Consider the following 17703-nt stretch of genomic DNA (forward strand, 5'->3'; position numbering starts at 1 on the left):
ACCGGGGAGCTTATAAGAAATCCAGAATCTCAGGCCTTACCCCAGACCTAATGAACCAGAATGGGCATTAAAAGATTTCCACATGACTCACAGGTGCATTAATGTTCGAGAAGCACAGCACTAGACATCATTATTTCACCTCTCATCTTATAAACAGGAAAAGCAAGGCCCTAGGTGATGGAACAGCTTGACCATGGCCAAAGAAAATTGAGTATTTTCAATTTAAGAACTTTGCATATTCTGGTCATTTGTATTTGCCAATAGCAGGGAGTGAAGCCAAACTCTTTAACTTCAATTAACAAATCTATAATTAATTAGTAAAATGATCTTCCCTTCAAGATTCACATTTTGTAGAATAAGCTGTTTGATTTGGCTGGAGCTCAGGCCCGCATGTTTGTGAATTTCACAATTCACAGATGTTAGACACTCTCAGGCTAAGAAGGGAAGAGAATGTCAAGTTTTAAATAGCTTCTCCCTTCTATCCCGGCTGGAGCAACAAATAAAATATTTTTATGAAACACATTTTGAACCAGAATTTCTTATAAGGGAATGTCAAATTTCTCTGAAAAAAACTTTAGATTGTCTCACAACTTTGACAACTACTGATGTCACCAGTTTACAGGTGATCTGTAATTAGGAAGTGAAGGGAGAATGTGAACTTGCCGTGTTAGTGACACTTGGGCACACAAACTGGCTTTTTTTTTTTTCTGTTGGAGTCTATTTTAATTTAGCTTCTGAATCATATTTCATTCAATTTCCAAATCCACAAAACCAGGATAGGTTTACAGTCTATATTCAGAAAGGAAGTAAATTATTCTGTATGTACACTTTTCTATACTATATTAATTTTTGGATATATAAACAATTTAATGGTTTTACTCCAAAGTCGGTCGAGTCAAAGCAAAACCAAAGCTAGCAAAAACAGTACGGCATAAATAAGAGAGTGACACAGACTAACAGAAATTAAAATAAGCTAGAATGTTTTCATTAACAGGCAATTTAAAATAAATTTATCAAATTCAAAATAGTCTAAGGTAATATTTTCCATTTTAATATCACTTTAAGCAAATTATGTGTGTGTGTTTGAGGTAGGATATTAAAAAAACTCAACAAAGGATATTTTCTTTTATTTGGGGCAGGCAAAACTTCTAAAGGGATGTGAATGGATATCTCTTTCTCTTAGCTGAGATGAAGAGTGAGTTCTAGGTTAAATATAATCAAGGAATTTCCCTGTCTTTGCTATTTGAGATTGTGACCACAACAGGCGGTTGGCTGAAAGGGAGAATGAAGGGGAGGGGGAGGGGGAGGCGGAGATGAAAAAAAAACAACTCCCTAAGCAGCTCTGTAAAAAAACTTAGCTCCAGAAGCAGTTTCAGAAGTCTTCAAATCAAATCAGTATGCAAATACAGGGAAACGTTAATTAGCTGGAGCAGGGTGGACACTGATCAGCTCAGTTGTGTTACAAAAGTCCAGGCTGCTGAAATTAAACTCTGATGCCACTGATGCCAGCATCCAATCACCAGAGAGACCAGAAGTCCAGAGATGCCTCCAAGTTGCCAAGAGTGGTCACTATACGTCAAGGACTCTAAAGCTGTGGTACAGGGGGAGGAACGACTTCAGAGAGGATGCCCAGCTGGTAAGATTTGACTGTTTCTGATGTTTTAGTTACTGGATGAATCTCATTGGCTAAAATCAAGAAACACTCCGCCTCTTTGCAAATGTGTGTGAAGGGGGAAGTGTCTAAACTTCTATGTCTGATAGCATATGACCCTATTGCTTTTAGCCTCCTGGCTTTCTATCTATCTATACACAGGTATATGTGTATATGTTATGTAATTGTTCTCCATTTGTTCATATCAAAGAGAATTGAAGGAAATGAATTTTGAAACTTCACGGTGTGCCACCCTACAGTACTGTCCCGACCCTTACATCCAGCGGTGAGTTTAAACGTGACGTAACTTCTCTCAAACTTAGTTGGAGTGCCTTGTGTATTATCAGTGTTTCTGCCGTATACAAAGAGCAACTCCTTGTTTATGAGCACGGTGATATTATTTTTGTCTTTCTGTGGACTGAAAGTGGTCTTTGGGCATCTTCTCTGATTTTCTTTTTTAGTTTATGTCTGGACCTACAAACTGTCAAAAAGTTTGAAGACAATCCTTCCCATGGCTTCTTAAAAAATTAACACACCATTTAAGAGGTTTAAAATCTGTTATTTGCCTTGCTCAGCACTCACCCACCCAAGAAGATGAAATCTCATTGGACAGGGATATAATAATCCTTGGATGATCTTCAAGGCAAAATAAACACAGAATAATTTTGATTTATACATTAAAAAATAGATAAATAGCCATTGTTATACGAAACAGATTGTAGCTTGTCATTTTGGCTCTAAGGAATATTTTCTTCTTGATTTGTTTCATAACAAACATCATCTTTTGACAAATCTGACTTTTAAAACTTATGATTATACTGAATGTTATTTATGTTTGTAGGAAGGAACATTTGCCTTGCAGTAAGAGGGAATATTAGTGAGCAGGCACGATGTGTGTGCGTATGTGTTTCAAATTAGAGTATGCTATTTTTAAACGAGTAAACGAAATCTGAACAGTGTTTTTCCAGTCATAAAGTTATGAGAGATATTCAAGTCGTATGTAACAGTGTGATGTTGTTAATTTAACAGCATGAGATTTGATGTTGGAATTTCATACTTTATTTTATAAGACTAATGAGAGAGGTCCTGTGAGTATTGAAAACAGAGGGGTCACAAAGGGGTTAACTTGTCATTCACCACCAGTGCCTATTGGAGCCTCATCCCAGAAGTGGAGTGGGCTCTCTGGGCAGGGCTGTTGCTGTCGCATTGCCTGGGCAATTACGGAAGATGTGTGACTTTTTTCATTAATATGATTTGTGACCAGGTAGAACATTCATGTGGACTATGTCGACTTTTGTTTCTCTTCCTGTGTGGTTTCTGGTGGGCTGTGGAGAAAGCAGAAGAGGAGAAGTAAGGCAGAAAGGTGGAGAGAGAAGGAAAAGAGAGGGAGAAAAAGGAAGGAAAGAGAGAGAGGAAGCAAGTTTGTGGTCTTCCAGGTTGAAATGGGAAACGTGAATGGTGACTTGATTCCTGCCTTGCTGTCTGCCATGAACAACAACGTTAGCAAAAACAAATGGCTCTGGAGTTTATGTTCTTGGATAACTTGAAACTTAGAGTTAGCTGAAGCTGAGGATTGGGTGGATAAAGAGAAAAACACCAAAGATTTTCTGGTTCTCAAATTTTTTTCCACCCTCAAAATATTTTATTCTGCTAAAAATCTTTTGAAATAATATTTCTAAAAGGACAGGTCTGATGAAACATCAGCAGTATAACGCTTCCCTTGAGAGCATCTTTTTTGTTTTTTCCTGAGGAAGATTTGCCCTGAGCTAACATCTGTGCCAATCTTCCTCTATTTTCTATGTGGGTCCATGCCACAGCATGGCCACCCAAAGAATGATGCAGGTCCACACTGTGAACTGAACCTGGGCTGCCAAAGAGGGGCACACCAAATTTAACCATTGGACCACCAGGCTCCCTGGCCCCCGAGAGCATCTTTTGAAAAGTTGGTACTTGGATCTGCCCCAACTCTAGAAGGGACTTTCTTTTGTTGACTAGCAACCCGTGGGTCCATCCTGTAGACCTCTGTGTAGGGGCATTTCTAGTTATTGTTGAGAGAAGCCTGGAAAAATAAGTAAACAAGGAAATTGCTTTTAATATTGTCCCAACAACCTGTTAATTCATTGAGCAAATCTCATCCCAGTTTTTGGCAGATTGTCAAATTCGAAATAATAATAGTACTTTGAATAAAATAGTTTTGAATTTTGCTGAATGCCCAGAGCTTTAATCATGGTGGGTGTCACTTTCGGGGAAAGGAGGGAGGAAGTTGGGGAGCTGTGAGCTTGAGGTGCAGAGTGGTCGAGGAGCATTTATATGTCTAATAAATTGTTTCAGTCAAGATTATATACTTCCCTTTTGTGAGGAAGACTTAAATAGAATTAAAGAGCAGAAAAATCTTTGTTGCTGAGCATCTGCTTGCTGCCATGCACTTGAAATACGAAAATGAATCAGATATGGCTGTAATGTTCATTTATTTAACTCTATAGTACTTATATATTTAATAACAGATATATTTTCTTCAAACATTTTAACTGTTTGTCGTGTATTTTAAGGATTGAATTATTACTATTTTCCTGTCTATACTACTTAGTGAATAAATGAATGAATAAGTGAAATGCACTGTGAGAAATCTATGATATTGTATATATTGTCAAAGCAGGAATCAAACAATTTTCTCTGTGACGCCTAATGAGTGAATGGGTTTGAGTTGGTTTTTCTAAGCAGACAACGCTTGTAGTTCTCAGTTTACAAAATCTATTTTAAGAAAGACCAAATTTAATCATTCCATAATCATAGTCATCTACATAGTTAAATTTGTCTTTTTCCTGACCTTGTCTTTAGAAAGAAGTCATGAAAGAGAATTTTCAAAAAAGGAAAGAACAGGATACCTTGTTATTTTTAACTCCAAGCTACCTTAATGCATGAATTTCCTTTTATCACAGAAGAGCATAAATGAGAGATGCTATTATCATTTATTACTGAATATTAATGCCACTCCCCAAAAGCCAATTTTAATATATATTTCAAAGTACTATGGTAATCATGCTCTCAGTTAAAATTGAGATTTCACCCTCTGTTTTTTTTTTCCTTTGTGCCTGAACCTATTGACATATTATTCATTTAGCTGTGCTCTGATGTTGACACTAAATTACTTTAGTCTTGACAAAAATTTTTCTGAAAATCAAAAGAGCAGTTGAACTATAGAGTTTAGATTTCTTCTTTGATGTTACTGACCATTATAAAGAAGAAGAGAAGGTGGACAAAATCCCAAGTCTTATCATTTTATTGCTAACAATTTTAATGAAAATATTAAATCATAGGTGAAATTATGCAAGCTCAATAAATACGAGCCAGTGAGTAAATTGCCATTTCCCTATAAATGAAAACTAGATGTAATGAGTTCTGTTTGTTCATTTTTTATTAGGTAAATACTTAAGATGAGTCTAAAATATAGCATTTTAGAAACTAAATCTTTGTTAATTTATTGTTTGGGTTATAGTTTGGGCTTTCTTGCATCCTTTAGTTTTTAGAATTGCCATCAAGTTTTTAAAATAGATTCTTTAACCAAGTAATTCTAAAAGACAGATTAAATTCTTTCAAAGTATCGTTTTAAAAACAAACCAGTTAAAATGATAAAAATGAATCAAGATTAAATTTTGAAATAATGTGAGAGTTACAGGCTAAAAATAAAAGAAAATGAAACATTACAATTTGAACCACTCGTAACATGATTTTGCATTATTTCTCTCGGTCACTCTCAAAAGAAACTCAAAATGTTAAAGTATGATATGGATGAGTAAGAAGTATTTCCTGTGTAAATTACATATTGATTGTGAATTTTATGCTTTACTAGCTTAAAGGTCAACTTTGTTAACTGTGCTTTCTAAATATATCCCAAAAGGAAGGGTGGTGGCAGTGAACTTATAGTGGAAGATCCTTTCATTTGTCAAATAACATCACATAAAGGCAGATCTGCTTCTGGGTTGGGTGTCTTCCTCTTACCTCTCCACATTTGTCCTCCATCCTTCTCCTTCTTGCTCTGTACTCTAGGAAGCTGACTTCTAAAGATTGCATTGACAGTTCCTTTCTCCTCTGGTTTCCTCTTGGGTTCAACCAGTGGGCACTGCTAGCAGGGGATTGGAGGGCACGAGGAGAGTGAAGTTGGGGTATATATTTCCCTGGCCGCCTCCCTGTTGGGTTTTGTGCTTGAGGCTGCATGTCCTGTCAGAAGCCCTTGCGACAGGTTCAGGGGTCTGGAGTTTGAGGAACTGGTCCCCACCCTCCCTTTCCTTCAAGCTTAGGTTTGGTAACCATTCCCAGCCTCTGGCAACTCCAAAAAGTCTTCCCATATCCCTTATCTCTTGATAAGTAGTCCTTTCCTTAAACTCTCTTCAACTGCTCTTGTTTCAAGCAATGTTTTTCCTGCCAGGATCAGGGCAAGCACAAAAATAAAAAACATTCCCCTAGTGATGTTTATGTGCATATGAAGACTTCCAAAATTGCTATAACATATAATAATATGATATAATTTCTGATGTGAGATAAAGGATGTATCCACCCATTTCAGTGTGCAAAGCAGTTTTTAGTAAGGCTAATCCACTCATTTTCAGCATCTCCATAATCGTTTGACTGACAAGAATGAGCCAACATGCTGCAGTCTTTGTATATTGTTTATATCAGTACTTGAAGTGAAGCGAGGCAGAGGGCAGGAAGAATTGTTTCATAAAGAAATGTGAAGGTACAACTTATCAACAGGGATTAATGTATCCATCACTTGTAACAAAGAAAAACAGTTCAAATCCTTACAATTTTCACAAGAATAAGTTTCAAAAGACCTTTTTGCCCAACTGTGGTTAGCCTAAAGTGTGATGTGTTATAATTCTGTATGCTGCTCCTGAGCTGTGAGTGCATTTAAATGGCAGGGAGGAAGGGAAGTGTGTTAATTGAGTGAATGTAGGACTTGTCAAAAGATCTAGATAACAGTCTTAACTCCACCCCTAACTTGTTATGAGAACTTCATGAAATCACTTAAGCTATCGAAATCAAAGTTTCCTCATAAGGTAAGTGGGAATAACAACCTTTGATCACAACCAGCTATTCACAACTAGGACTTTGAGAATTAAATATGAACCCAACTAAACTCCGAAGTGCATCCCCTTAGTGTATTGCTCAGTTCTACTATTGTGTGTATAGCATACCTGCAGAGTGGGGATGCCTTCTGAACAACAATTGTGTCCTCATGTAGGCATACTTGAAGTTCCATTTTGCTCTATATCATCTTTAAATTAAGACCAATGATCAATACGGGTCTTGATATGATCTTGTTTCTCTCAATTCTTATACTTTAGAACTGAGAAATCTGAATCCGAGAAGGGGTAAGAGATTTGCCCAAGATCACACAACAAAATAGTAGCAGAACTAGGTCTAGAATTCAAGTCTCTTGACTCCCCTTTCAATACTATTTCTACTGCACAGAATGTATTTCATTAGATCTGCATAGAACTTTACGGTTAACAGTGTTTCCCAATACATTGTGTCTGATCCACCTGGGAGGCGGGCAGGTGTGGTGGGCAGAATAATGGCCTCCAAAGATAGCCATGTCCTGATCCACAGAACTTGGGGATATGTTATATTACACAGCAAATGGGGATGAAGGTTGCAGATGGAGTTAAGGCTGCTAATCAGCTGACTTTAAGATAGGTAGATTATTTTGGATTATCCATGAGAAGCCAATGTATTCACAAGAGCCCTCAAAAGTGGAAGTGAGAAGTAGAAAAGGAGTCAGAGTGATTTGATGTAATAAAAAACTCACCAGATTTTGAAAATGGAAGTGGGTCATGAGCCAAGGAAGGCTGGCAGCCTCTGGAAGCTGGAAAAGGCAAGGAAACAGATTTTCCTCTCCAGCCTCCAGAAGGAGCACGGCCCTGCCAACATTTTGATTTCAGCCCAGCAAGACCCGTCTCAGGGTTCTGACCTACAGAACTGTAATACAATACATCTGTATTGGTTAAGCTGTAAGTTTAAATTGTTAAAATTGTGGGGGCAAGCCCCATGGCCGAGCGGTTGAGTGCGCTCTGCTTCAGCGCCCCAGGTTTTCGCCAGGGATCAGCTCCTGGGCGCGGACATGGCACCGCTCATCAAGCCATGCTGAGGCGGCATCCCACATGCCACAACCAGAAGGACCCACAACTGAAAATATGCAACTATGTACCAGGGTCTTTGGGGAGAAAAAAAGAAAAAAAAATATTTAAAAAAAAATTGTTAAACTTGTGGTAACGTGTTACAGCGGCAGTAGGAAACTCATTCACCAGGATTTTTATCCCCAAATTGCAGAGATGGAAACTAAAATTATTTTTTGTTTTGATTTGTTTATTTAACTAAAGTATTCCATGAACTTATTTATCTATTTATTTTTGGGTGCTAAGTGGAGAAGGTAGAAGATTGAGTAAGACACAATCCTAGACCTTAGGAAATGCAAGTAGAACTAAGTGCATAGAAATAATAGAGAGGCACGAGGAAGGGCAGACGGACACGGGACATGCGGCCTGGAGCCTGCAAGTGCAAAGCACCCACCCCAGAGGCAGTAAATGGGGAGGGTGATTTTTGTTAGTAGCATCTGTGAAAGTTCCTCAAAATGCTTTACACAGAGGTATATTTGTCTCTTAAATGACAACTGAAACTGTACACCCCAAATTCAGATTCAGGAAAACACCGTTAATATACATGTCTACTTCTGATGTTGTCAGGAATTCCAAGAGCTGTTCCATAGACACCCTGAGACTATGCTTTGGTAAGTCTGAGTGGAGCCTGAGAATTGCAGCGTAAACACTGGCAATTTTTATTGACGTAGTTCTCAGACCACTCTTGGGAAAACAGCTCCGGAATTTTTAGTGCTACCAGATTCCCAGTTTATTTTCAGTTTACAATCACATTGATGCCTCCCTCTGAGAAATTGCGGATGGGGGAGGCAGAGAATGCAAAATCAGCATTTTTATCAAGCAACCCCGATGATTCGTGTGTTTGCACACCTAGTTTTGAGAACCACTTCCTACAGTGAGGTACACTTGGACCCAACATCCCAATAGAAGCTCATAAAAAGGCACCCAGTGATATGAACAGCAGAGACTCATGCCTTCCCGAAGAGAGACTCTGTCTCACTTTACTTAAAAGCCAAACGGATTGTGAGATTAAAGTGGCAATTTTCAATCTGTTTCAAGTCAAGAGAGCCAAGTTTCTGATGAGCTGTTTTGCAGCTCAAATTTGTCCTGACAGGGTTTCTATCTCCTTTAAAGAACTCACGAAGGAATAGTCCTCAAGCAACAAGTGATGGATGGATAAAGCACTATAATTATGATCAAAGTCCAAAGGCTTGGATCTGTGTAATTATGCACTTCCCAACCTCTGAAAGTCACTTTGTTCCATTTAAAATAGGATGAGAAATGGACGTGGGGCGACGTGTACTTATTGGTTAGTCAAGGTTTTGGAAATGACAGTTATTAACATTTCTGTTTTACCTTAAGCCATAATATTTGGGGGATAACTTAGAGAGAATTAATTATCACTCTATTCTTATTGTTTGCCTTCTATTCTCCATTTGTATCTGACTTTCTTTTTATTACGAATTAGACTCTTTGAAGTTCAGACTGACATTGTTAAGCTTAGAGAAGAAATGCAAGGGCTCAAAATCCCCGTACTACTTTCAAATTTCCAGTACGTTTTTCTTTTGTTTCAAGTGAGCGAACAATTTGTCAAGTTGAACAAGCAAACACACATTCTCATTTTCCATTAACTCAGGCAGCTCTCTCATAATTGAGGGCAAAACCAGCATCACAATAATATTAAGACTGACAAAGCATTTTGAGTCAAGAAGTACAAAATTGGAAGCTGGTGTGATAGTTTAATCAGTCACATGGTTACCTTGAGTAGATTTTTTTTTAAAGGTTTTTTGTTTCTTTTTGATGAGAAAGATTGGCCCTGAGCTAAGATCTCTTTCCAATCTTCCTCTTTTTTTTGGTCCCCAAAGCCCCAATACTTATATCCTAGTTGTATATCCTACTTGTAAGTCCTTCTAGTTCTTGTATGTGGGATGCCACCACAGCATGGCTTAATGAGCCGTATGTAGGTTCACACCGAGGATCTGAACTGGTGAACTCCTGGCCACCAAAGCAGACCATGCAAACTTAACCACTCAGCCACTGGACTGGCCCATAGAGTGATTTTTAATGTGAGCTTTTTCACAGATGGTGGTGTAGACTGAAATAAATAAGAGAATACATACAAATTCATGATGGGGTAACACTGAAACAGAGACTTTTGCTTCTAAAGTCAAGTACGTTATGCCTTAAGACTGTTGATTGCGTTTAACTTATCCCCCTATGATATCTTGATATTTCATCAAGATAGTCAGTTTTTAGAGCTTCCTTAAAAATACCAAGCTTTAACTATTTTATTTGAAATTCATTATTAGCTTTTCTTTCTTCGTTTCTTTTTCTGGTTCAGTGAAACTTCCATTTTGGTGCTTGAATTCAATAGTGTCATTTACTTCTTAACTATATAAATAATTATAATGTATTTATTAAGGCTTTCAATGAGAAAACACTTTCTTCCAACCTTTCCATGACACTGCAACCTCCTCTAAATAAAAAGTGCTAATAAGATGTATGTTTCCATTTTATTATTCTTTTTAACACTTTTGTTATCTCAAGCAATGAATGCTAACTTTCTGCTTGACAGCATTTTCAAACTAAATTATGAGCAATCAAAAGACTTCTGGGTCAAAATGAACTGTTTTAGCATCATAATTGATACTATCTGGTATAATAAATCTTTGCACCTGCATAAGCAATTCTTTGTATCCTGTAGAGGCTGATGTGGCTTTGAGTTTTCTTCACTAAAACTTGAAATATTTGAATGATTTCTCTTCAAGTTACTACTGGTGCAAATGTAGGCTATCCTTAATGTTGCCTTTGCACTGACACACTTTATTAAACGTGTTTAAGTGTGTCTTCTGAGCAAAAGCCTTCAGTGTTGCCCTATCTATGAATGCACTACCGGCCCTTCTCTCTGGGATTTGAGGTCCCACCTTAACTTCTTACATAAAATTTATGTACAATTTTACCTCTAAGTCTTGAATTCCTCAAAGCAGTAAAGGGGAAAGCTCATTTTTTTCCTCTCTACTTTTCTCCCTCCCTTTCAATCTGTTTTTCATAAATGCTCTCTATTTTTTTGCTTCTTGGGAAGACAGAATATACCTGAAAAAGCTAAAAATAGCCCAAAGTGCTTTGTTTTTCAACCAGTTTGAGCTTTGCTCTGCAGAAGTGAAATTAGAGCATTTTGTAAGTAAAAGTAAGAAATTGTGACAGCAACATATCAAAAAATAAAAACACATAAATAAAACTGACAAAATCTATGACTTTTGGGTTTTATAGGACAACTGCTTTTCAGTAACTAGTTTATCTGAGTTGTTCAGCACATTTTAAAGGAGTTTTGTAAATTAGCTAATATTTAAATAAATACTGTTGGTTGGGATGACAAGGAGGAATAGAAAAAGGGAAATGATAATGCCTTAAATAGTTCAATCTCACTGTAAACTACAAAACTATTCAATAATCAGCAAATATTTACTAAATGGTAGATATTGAATATATAATAAGAAATTTACGAGTTCCAGATTTTTAAGTACTTGTTTTTACTGTAGCAAATCTGCTTCTAGAATCATCTGAATTAAGTGTGAGGTAAAGGAAAATCTTTGAAGCTCAGATAGAAACATAAATGTCAGGGCACTTCATGTATTCTCAGGTGAAACATATTCAGATAAAAGTACTTGTGAGTTGATACCAAGAATTATTAGACATGTGACACGTTTTTAACAATAGTGGAAGCCAACAAAGAAAAGTCTAGTAAAACAATTATTTTTCACATCGTCTTCTAGGTCCATAATTTTTTTTACGCATAGAAGTTATAATCATAAAGTAATTTTAATGTTTTATCCATTATATAAATTACATAAGAACTTTTCATTTGTCACATATTTTTGCGTTTATCATATAAGTAACTGCATGAGGTTCTCATCATATCAATGCAACGTAATACTTTTATCATTTCCCTTATTGAGCATTTAAGTTGGTTGTAATTTTTATTATAAATTAAAAATATTATATAGCCACCTCTCTTTTGAGTTATTTTCTTAGGATCTTTTCATGGAACAAATATTTAAGGAAAGTAAACTAATACATATTCAGTCCATACAAAGTGCCATGTAATTTCCCTGCATTATCTCATATAATGCATTTTTTTTTAGCTAAGTAATATCTCCAGCTTGCAGATGAAGAAAATGATGCTCAGAGAGATAACTAATTTAACCAAAGTGACTTAACTAGTAAGTGGAAGAACCTCTTTGCATTTTCATTCTCCCCAGAGTCAGAACCCAAGACTATCTGACCTAGACACTTTGCTGTTTTCCCCACAATATGCTACTACCTAAGAAGTGAGAGGGTTGGCAAATAAGAGGGTATATACTTTTTCAAGTTTCTGGAAAACGTTTCTATTTAAAAGGGTGTGCCAACGTATTTTGCCAAAGAGTTTCAGTTTTAGACATCATTATTTTTAAATTTTGCTGATTTAGTAGATGTAAAATGACATGTGGTTTTAATTAGTACTGTTTTATTAACTAGGGCAACTACAGAAACCATAATTACTAATTTTCAAAGATCTCAACTTTTGATCCTGTACTTTTAGAAAGTGAGCTGAGACATAAACAGCTAAGTATCTAGTATTTATTGAATACTTACCATGTGCCAAAAACTGTTCTAAGCACTTTGTATATTTAATTTTACACGTTTAATCCTCAAACCACCTTAAGAGGTATTTCCTAGTATTATCTATTGCTAACCAAGAGAAAGCAGTATAACGTTTAAGAGACTGGATTTGGGGGCCAATGTGCCTTGGTTCAAATTCTCTCTCTGCCAATTGTTAGATCTCCTAACTTAATCTCCCCGTGTCTGTTTTCTCTTGTATAAATGTGCATGATAATACCACTACCTATCTGACTGCCTTGCTTTGAGAAGTAAATGAGTTAATTATAGTAAGCATTATATAGGTGTAGCTCATATTATCCTTGTTTTGTAGATGAAGAAATTGAGGCACAGAGAGGCTGTGTAATCTGCCCTGGTTAAAACAGCTAGATACTGGTGGAGATGAGTAGTATACTGATTTTTCCTTTATTTTTGTCTGGTCAGTACCTTAATTAACTCTCAGTAAATTCACTGGAATGATTTTTGTCATAAGTTTTTTTAATTCTTAGAGACCCTCAAAACTAATCATTTTAATGTTCTAGAAAAACAGTCTGAATCTAAAGAGGGAAAATGTTACCAAGTGTCATTTTTACCATTAATACAACCCTGGAAAGCCAAATTTGAGGATAATCTATTATACTTCTGGAAATAAATGAGTTTCAGTCATAATGCCTAGGACCTAACACACAAAGTTTCAACTTTGAAAGCTTGGAATTGCCCAGTTTGGAAACTTGGGAGCACTTACTTCAAAAACTCTCCTTTAATTGTTTTTTTTTTTTTTTCATTCACTGCTTTTGCTCCCCATTGCCTTTGATAACTCACAAACCTCTCGTTTCCTATTTTCTGTTTTTGAAATTAGCTGACTTAGAATTCTCTTCCTCATACTCTCAACTCTATTCAGATTAATCCTACTTTTTTCCCATTTCCATCTACCAATGGGATACTTTTTTCCAGTATAGTATTTTGACTTGCCATCATCTTTTGAACAAATTTTTCCCTCCATCTTTGACCTTTTTTTCATTTTGCTCCTCTGCCAGCTTGTCTTAACTGAAAGCTGTTCTTTCTCTGAAAACACCCATAATGTTCATTGCTCCTCAGTAGAAGCAGTATCCTACACGTACTCCTTTTCATTCAGAGAGCCAAGAGAAGAAACCAAGGTATTTTTTGTACAACATTGCTGTTTTCAGATCACTGTTTACCCTCTATTACTCAGCAATCTCGTGTCTTCTGAAACCTCTGCCATCAAAGTGATTTACTGAACTTCATAGCAATACAGTGATTTTTCGTGTATTCTCTTCTGTAACTTGGCTCCATTTTCCTCTTTACTTCGGCCAACTCTTTGGGAACTCCAGTATCCCTTTGAAGACCTTCCTACAATGGAGTCTCACAGTTCCTCAGCTTCCTCAACTTGAGGAGCTCCCATTTCCACTCCATTCAAGTTCCCATCTTCACAACTATTTCCTGGACTTCATCATTACTTAAAGTTATTCTGGTCCCCAATCATACCATCTTACACTTCCCTTCTGGTCACAGTCTATCGTTCCCTCACTTCTCACACCCCTAGCCTATGCTGAACCTGTTCCCTCTGCACATCCTCACAATCTCCCCTGCCAAAACCCAATCCCTTCTTGAAGGTTTGTCTTAATTTCTATTTATTTCATAATGTCTCTTGTGTATATTTACTACAAGTTTCTGTCCGCCTACGAGATCCTCACCACTCAAAGTGGAGTACATAATGGAATAATGCAGAATCTGGGGGCCCACATCAGTCCTACTACATGAGAATTTGTATTTTAACAATAACTCAAGGGGATTCACGAACTTGTTAAATTTGAGAAGCATCGCTCTAGCCTAGCATTCTCCAGCTGTGACTCTGGGAACACAGCAATAGCAGCACCTTGGAATGTGTTAGAAATGCACATTCTCTGGCCCCCTCAAGCCCTACTGGATCAAGAAACCTGGCATTGTGGCCCAGCAATCTGTATTTTAACACACTCTTCAGGGGATTCTGATGCACACTGAAGTTTGAGAACTCACCTATACAACTTTCAAGGTCAGGGCCTGTCTTGTTTATTTTGACGTTCTCTGAGGGTATACAGTAGGTACCTTACAAACGCACAATAAATGAATGAGTGAATGAATGAATGGATAAACCTTTTGTTTATCATTACAAATAATGTGTTATATTCCTTTTCTGATATGCCATACAACTTTATTTATATTTCTCTTAAGGTATTTATATTCACTTACTTAAATGACTAAGCTTTTAATTATTCCTGAGTATGTACTGTGGCTAACATTGAGTCCTATGCATAGTAGGCATTCAGTAATGACTTTAATTCAGTTGAAATATTTTTGTTCCACATTTTTGTACTTTTGTTCCCTCCCCTTCATCTACCTTTTCCTCCCATAATACATTGTTTCAGACCAAGTGAAGGACCAAATTGAAGATATAAGGCAGGCAGGAACTTGACTAATTAGAATTGGCCCCCTTATAACAACAGAAATAAATCGTAGGATAAAAAAGGTGAAAATAAAAGTGAGAAAGGCAAATGAACCAGGTTTGATACTAGAGACGGTTGCAGACCACACCCATAATTTATTTCCTGACAAAATGGCTTTGGTCCTCATGTCCAGCCATGTGAGAATGTGTATAGTGCAAACATTGCTGGAAACAAAAGGCAGCTTGGGTCTGAAATAGGCTTCTCTAGTCACAAGGGATTTTCATTGCCCAAAGATTTCTATTCGGTCTCAACCAATGAGAACCCGGAGATGAAGCTGTCAGTCTGGGTAACTAATGCTACTCTTGGCAGCAGCAGCTCGTGGATCTTTTTCATTGAACAGGGACAGACTATAAATAATAGCATTTGTCTAGCACTTTGTCACTTCCAAGAACTCCAGAAGTCCTGATAGACACCAATGTTCGATGCCAACTTGCAGGTGGATTTTTTTTACACAAGGAGGAGGGTCACTGTAATCAGATAGCCACTCAAATGCTGATGTGGTTGTTCAGTTTAAAATTTTAGGCTAAAAATGACTATTTTGTCATTCTGGACTTTTTCTTAATTAGTCATGCCCTAAAAAATTAGGTCTCCCCTGGGGTATTAAAAATTTCTAAAAGTGATAATATCTGTGCTAAGACAATGACTGGTTCATATGACTAAGTTTTCTGATGATCAGTTGACCAAAATTATTAAATATGACCTATAATCTAATTTCAGTAACCTCCCTTTTAGAGGGCCCAGCTCGACAGGTCGTCTTCTGGTGGCTTTGTTTAGTCGTACACTACAATCCACAGGGCTGACCGAGAGGATCAATTGATTGTGCTCTCCCAGAAAGCCATTGCAAACTCTATATGACTGGTTCTCAGGAAACCTGCCATCCATTTTGCCATTTCCCTCATCCTGCACGGTCCAGCTGCTTGGTCATTTGGGCATTCAGTCCTGCTAGGAAAGTGGAAGCCAAATGAGGGGACATTGTCTTAAAAAAGCAGAAAAGACCTCTGCCCTCCCTCCACCCCCTTGCTACAGCAATTTCCAAGAATAGAAAAATCAGCACTAAAAATCATGAGTTTCAAAGCAAGTGGACTAAAGAATATCCATGAGTTTTTAAAATTTCATCTGTAATGGAAATATTGTTTTCTTTAAGAGAATGATATTGAGAGACCCCAAGAGATCAACTGCACTTTGTAATTAAGAAGCTTACAGATTTCTGCATGGAAAGGTTAAATAACTAATTTCAAAGGGTATTTACAATAATATTTCTTCAAAGATATATTATTACAATCTGCTAATCCAGTAGGAATGCATAGTTTCCATAATATTATGCAAAATACATTTATAGTATAGTTTCAAAATTTTAAGCAAAAAGAAAAAAGAGGAGAAGGAGGAGGAAGAGAAGGGAGCAGAGTAAGAGGAGAAGGAAAAAGAGAAAAAATGCCTTTCAATGACAGTGTGTGCTCAAATGTCATGGCCTCTTATTTAATTGTGACCTGACCGCCTTCCCTTCACACATTCCCAATCTCTACTTCCTTACTATGTTATTTGTTTATGTAACACACATCACCTTTCAAAATACTATTTAATTTACTCATTTATTATGTTCATTGTTTCTTATCTGTCTCTCCACACTGGAAAGTAAGCAACATGAGGGCAGGATGTTGTCTGACTCATCCCAAACACCTGGAACAGAGACTGGCACACGTGAATACCCAGTAAACAACTGTAGGCTGAATGAATTATGGAGAAACAGTTCATAAAAAATCCTTAGTCACTGTTGCTTATGTTGCTTTTCCTGATGAGGAAGATACAATTTCTTTAAAATGAGTGAAAAACTCTTAGTGAAAAAGAGAAAGAGGTTTTCTCTTTCATCAGTAAAATGTGACTTAAAATGAGGCTTAATGAGGATTAAAAATGAGGCTTAGAGGGGCCAGCCCAGTGGTGTAGTGGTTAAATTCACAGCACTCCACTTCAGCAGCCTGGGTTCATGGGTTCAGATCCCAGGCACAGACCTATACCACTTGTTGGCCATGCTGTGGCTGTGACCCACATATAAAGTGGAGGGAGATTGGCACAGATATTAGCTCAAGGCTAATCTTCCTCAGGGAAAAAAAACCCCAAAAAACAAACAAAAAAAACACGCTAGAAAAATGACTGATCCAAAGTAACAGGGCTGGTCAATGGGGGAATTGAGACTTACAGTCAGCATTTCACACTCCGAATTTAGTGTTCTTACTAAACTTTGCTACCTATCCTGGTTGTAAGCCTGGACATGTTATTTGTCCAAATCCCTCATAGATGTTCAGGATTTTATCATGTAAAACCCTTTCACACACCGTATTTGAGCCACATAGCTATTATCAGTTCCATTTTATAGATAACCTGAAGGTAGTGAGCTAGTGACTTGCTGAACATCACACGGATGCCTAACTGAGGGCAAAGGCAGGATTAGACACCTTGAATCTAATCAAAGAGACTTTTTGTTATTATGTATTTCTCTCTTGCAACTGTTCATTTAAAAAATGTACTGAGTTGGGGCTAGCCCAGTGACATAGTGGTTAAGTTTACATGCTCTGCTTTAGCCACCCAGGGTTTTCAGGTTCAGATCCTGGGCTTGGATCTACACACTGCTCATCAAACCATGCTGTAGTGGCATCCAAATAAAATAGAGGAAGATTTACACAGATGTTAGCTTGGTGACAATCTTCCTCAAGCAAAAAGAGGAAGATTGGCAACAGATGTTAGCTCAGGGCCACTCTTCCTC

The 17703-nt window shown here is 37.2% G+C and overlaps 1 protein-coding gene across 6 annotated transcripts in view; it reads left to right on the forward strand.

Moving 5' to 3' along the window:
• The first annotated feature begins 1238 nt into the window (after window positions 1–1238).
• The window catches only part of TP63 (tumor protein p63), a 224950-nt gene continuing 208485 nt past the window's right edge, over window positions 1239–17703 (forward strand). For 3 of the 6 annotated variants that reach the window (XM_008540827.2, XM_008540840.2, XM_008540865.2), the window contains exon 1: window positions 1736–1937. In XM_008540827.2, the coding sequence (XP_008539049.1) occupies window positions 1876–1937 (62 nt within the window). In that variant the 5' untranslated portion in view covers window positions 1736–1875. Of the gene's footprint in view, window positions 1637–1735; window positions 1938–17703 lie in introns of those variants that run through there. The other 3 variants (XM_008540848.2, XM_070583419.1, XM_070583422.1) reach the window with 2 other exon arrangements.

This window comes from Equus przewalskii, chromosome 18 (genome assembly GCF_037783145.1).
Source record: "Equus przewalskii isolate Varuska chromosome 18, EquPr2, whole genome shotgun sequence".
In the NCBI taxonomy this organism is placed as follows: domain Eukaryota; kingdom Metazoa; phylum Chordata; class Mammalia; order Perissodactyla; family Equidae; genus Equus; species Equus przewalskii.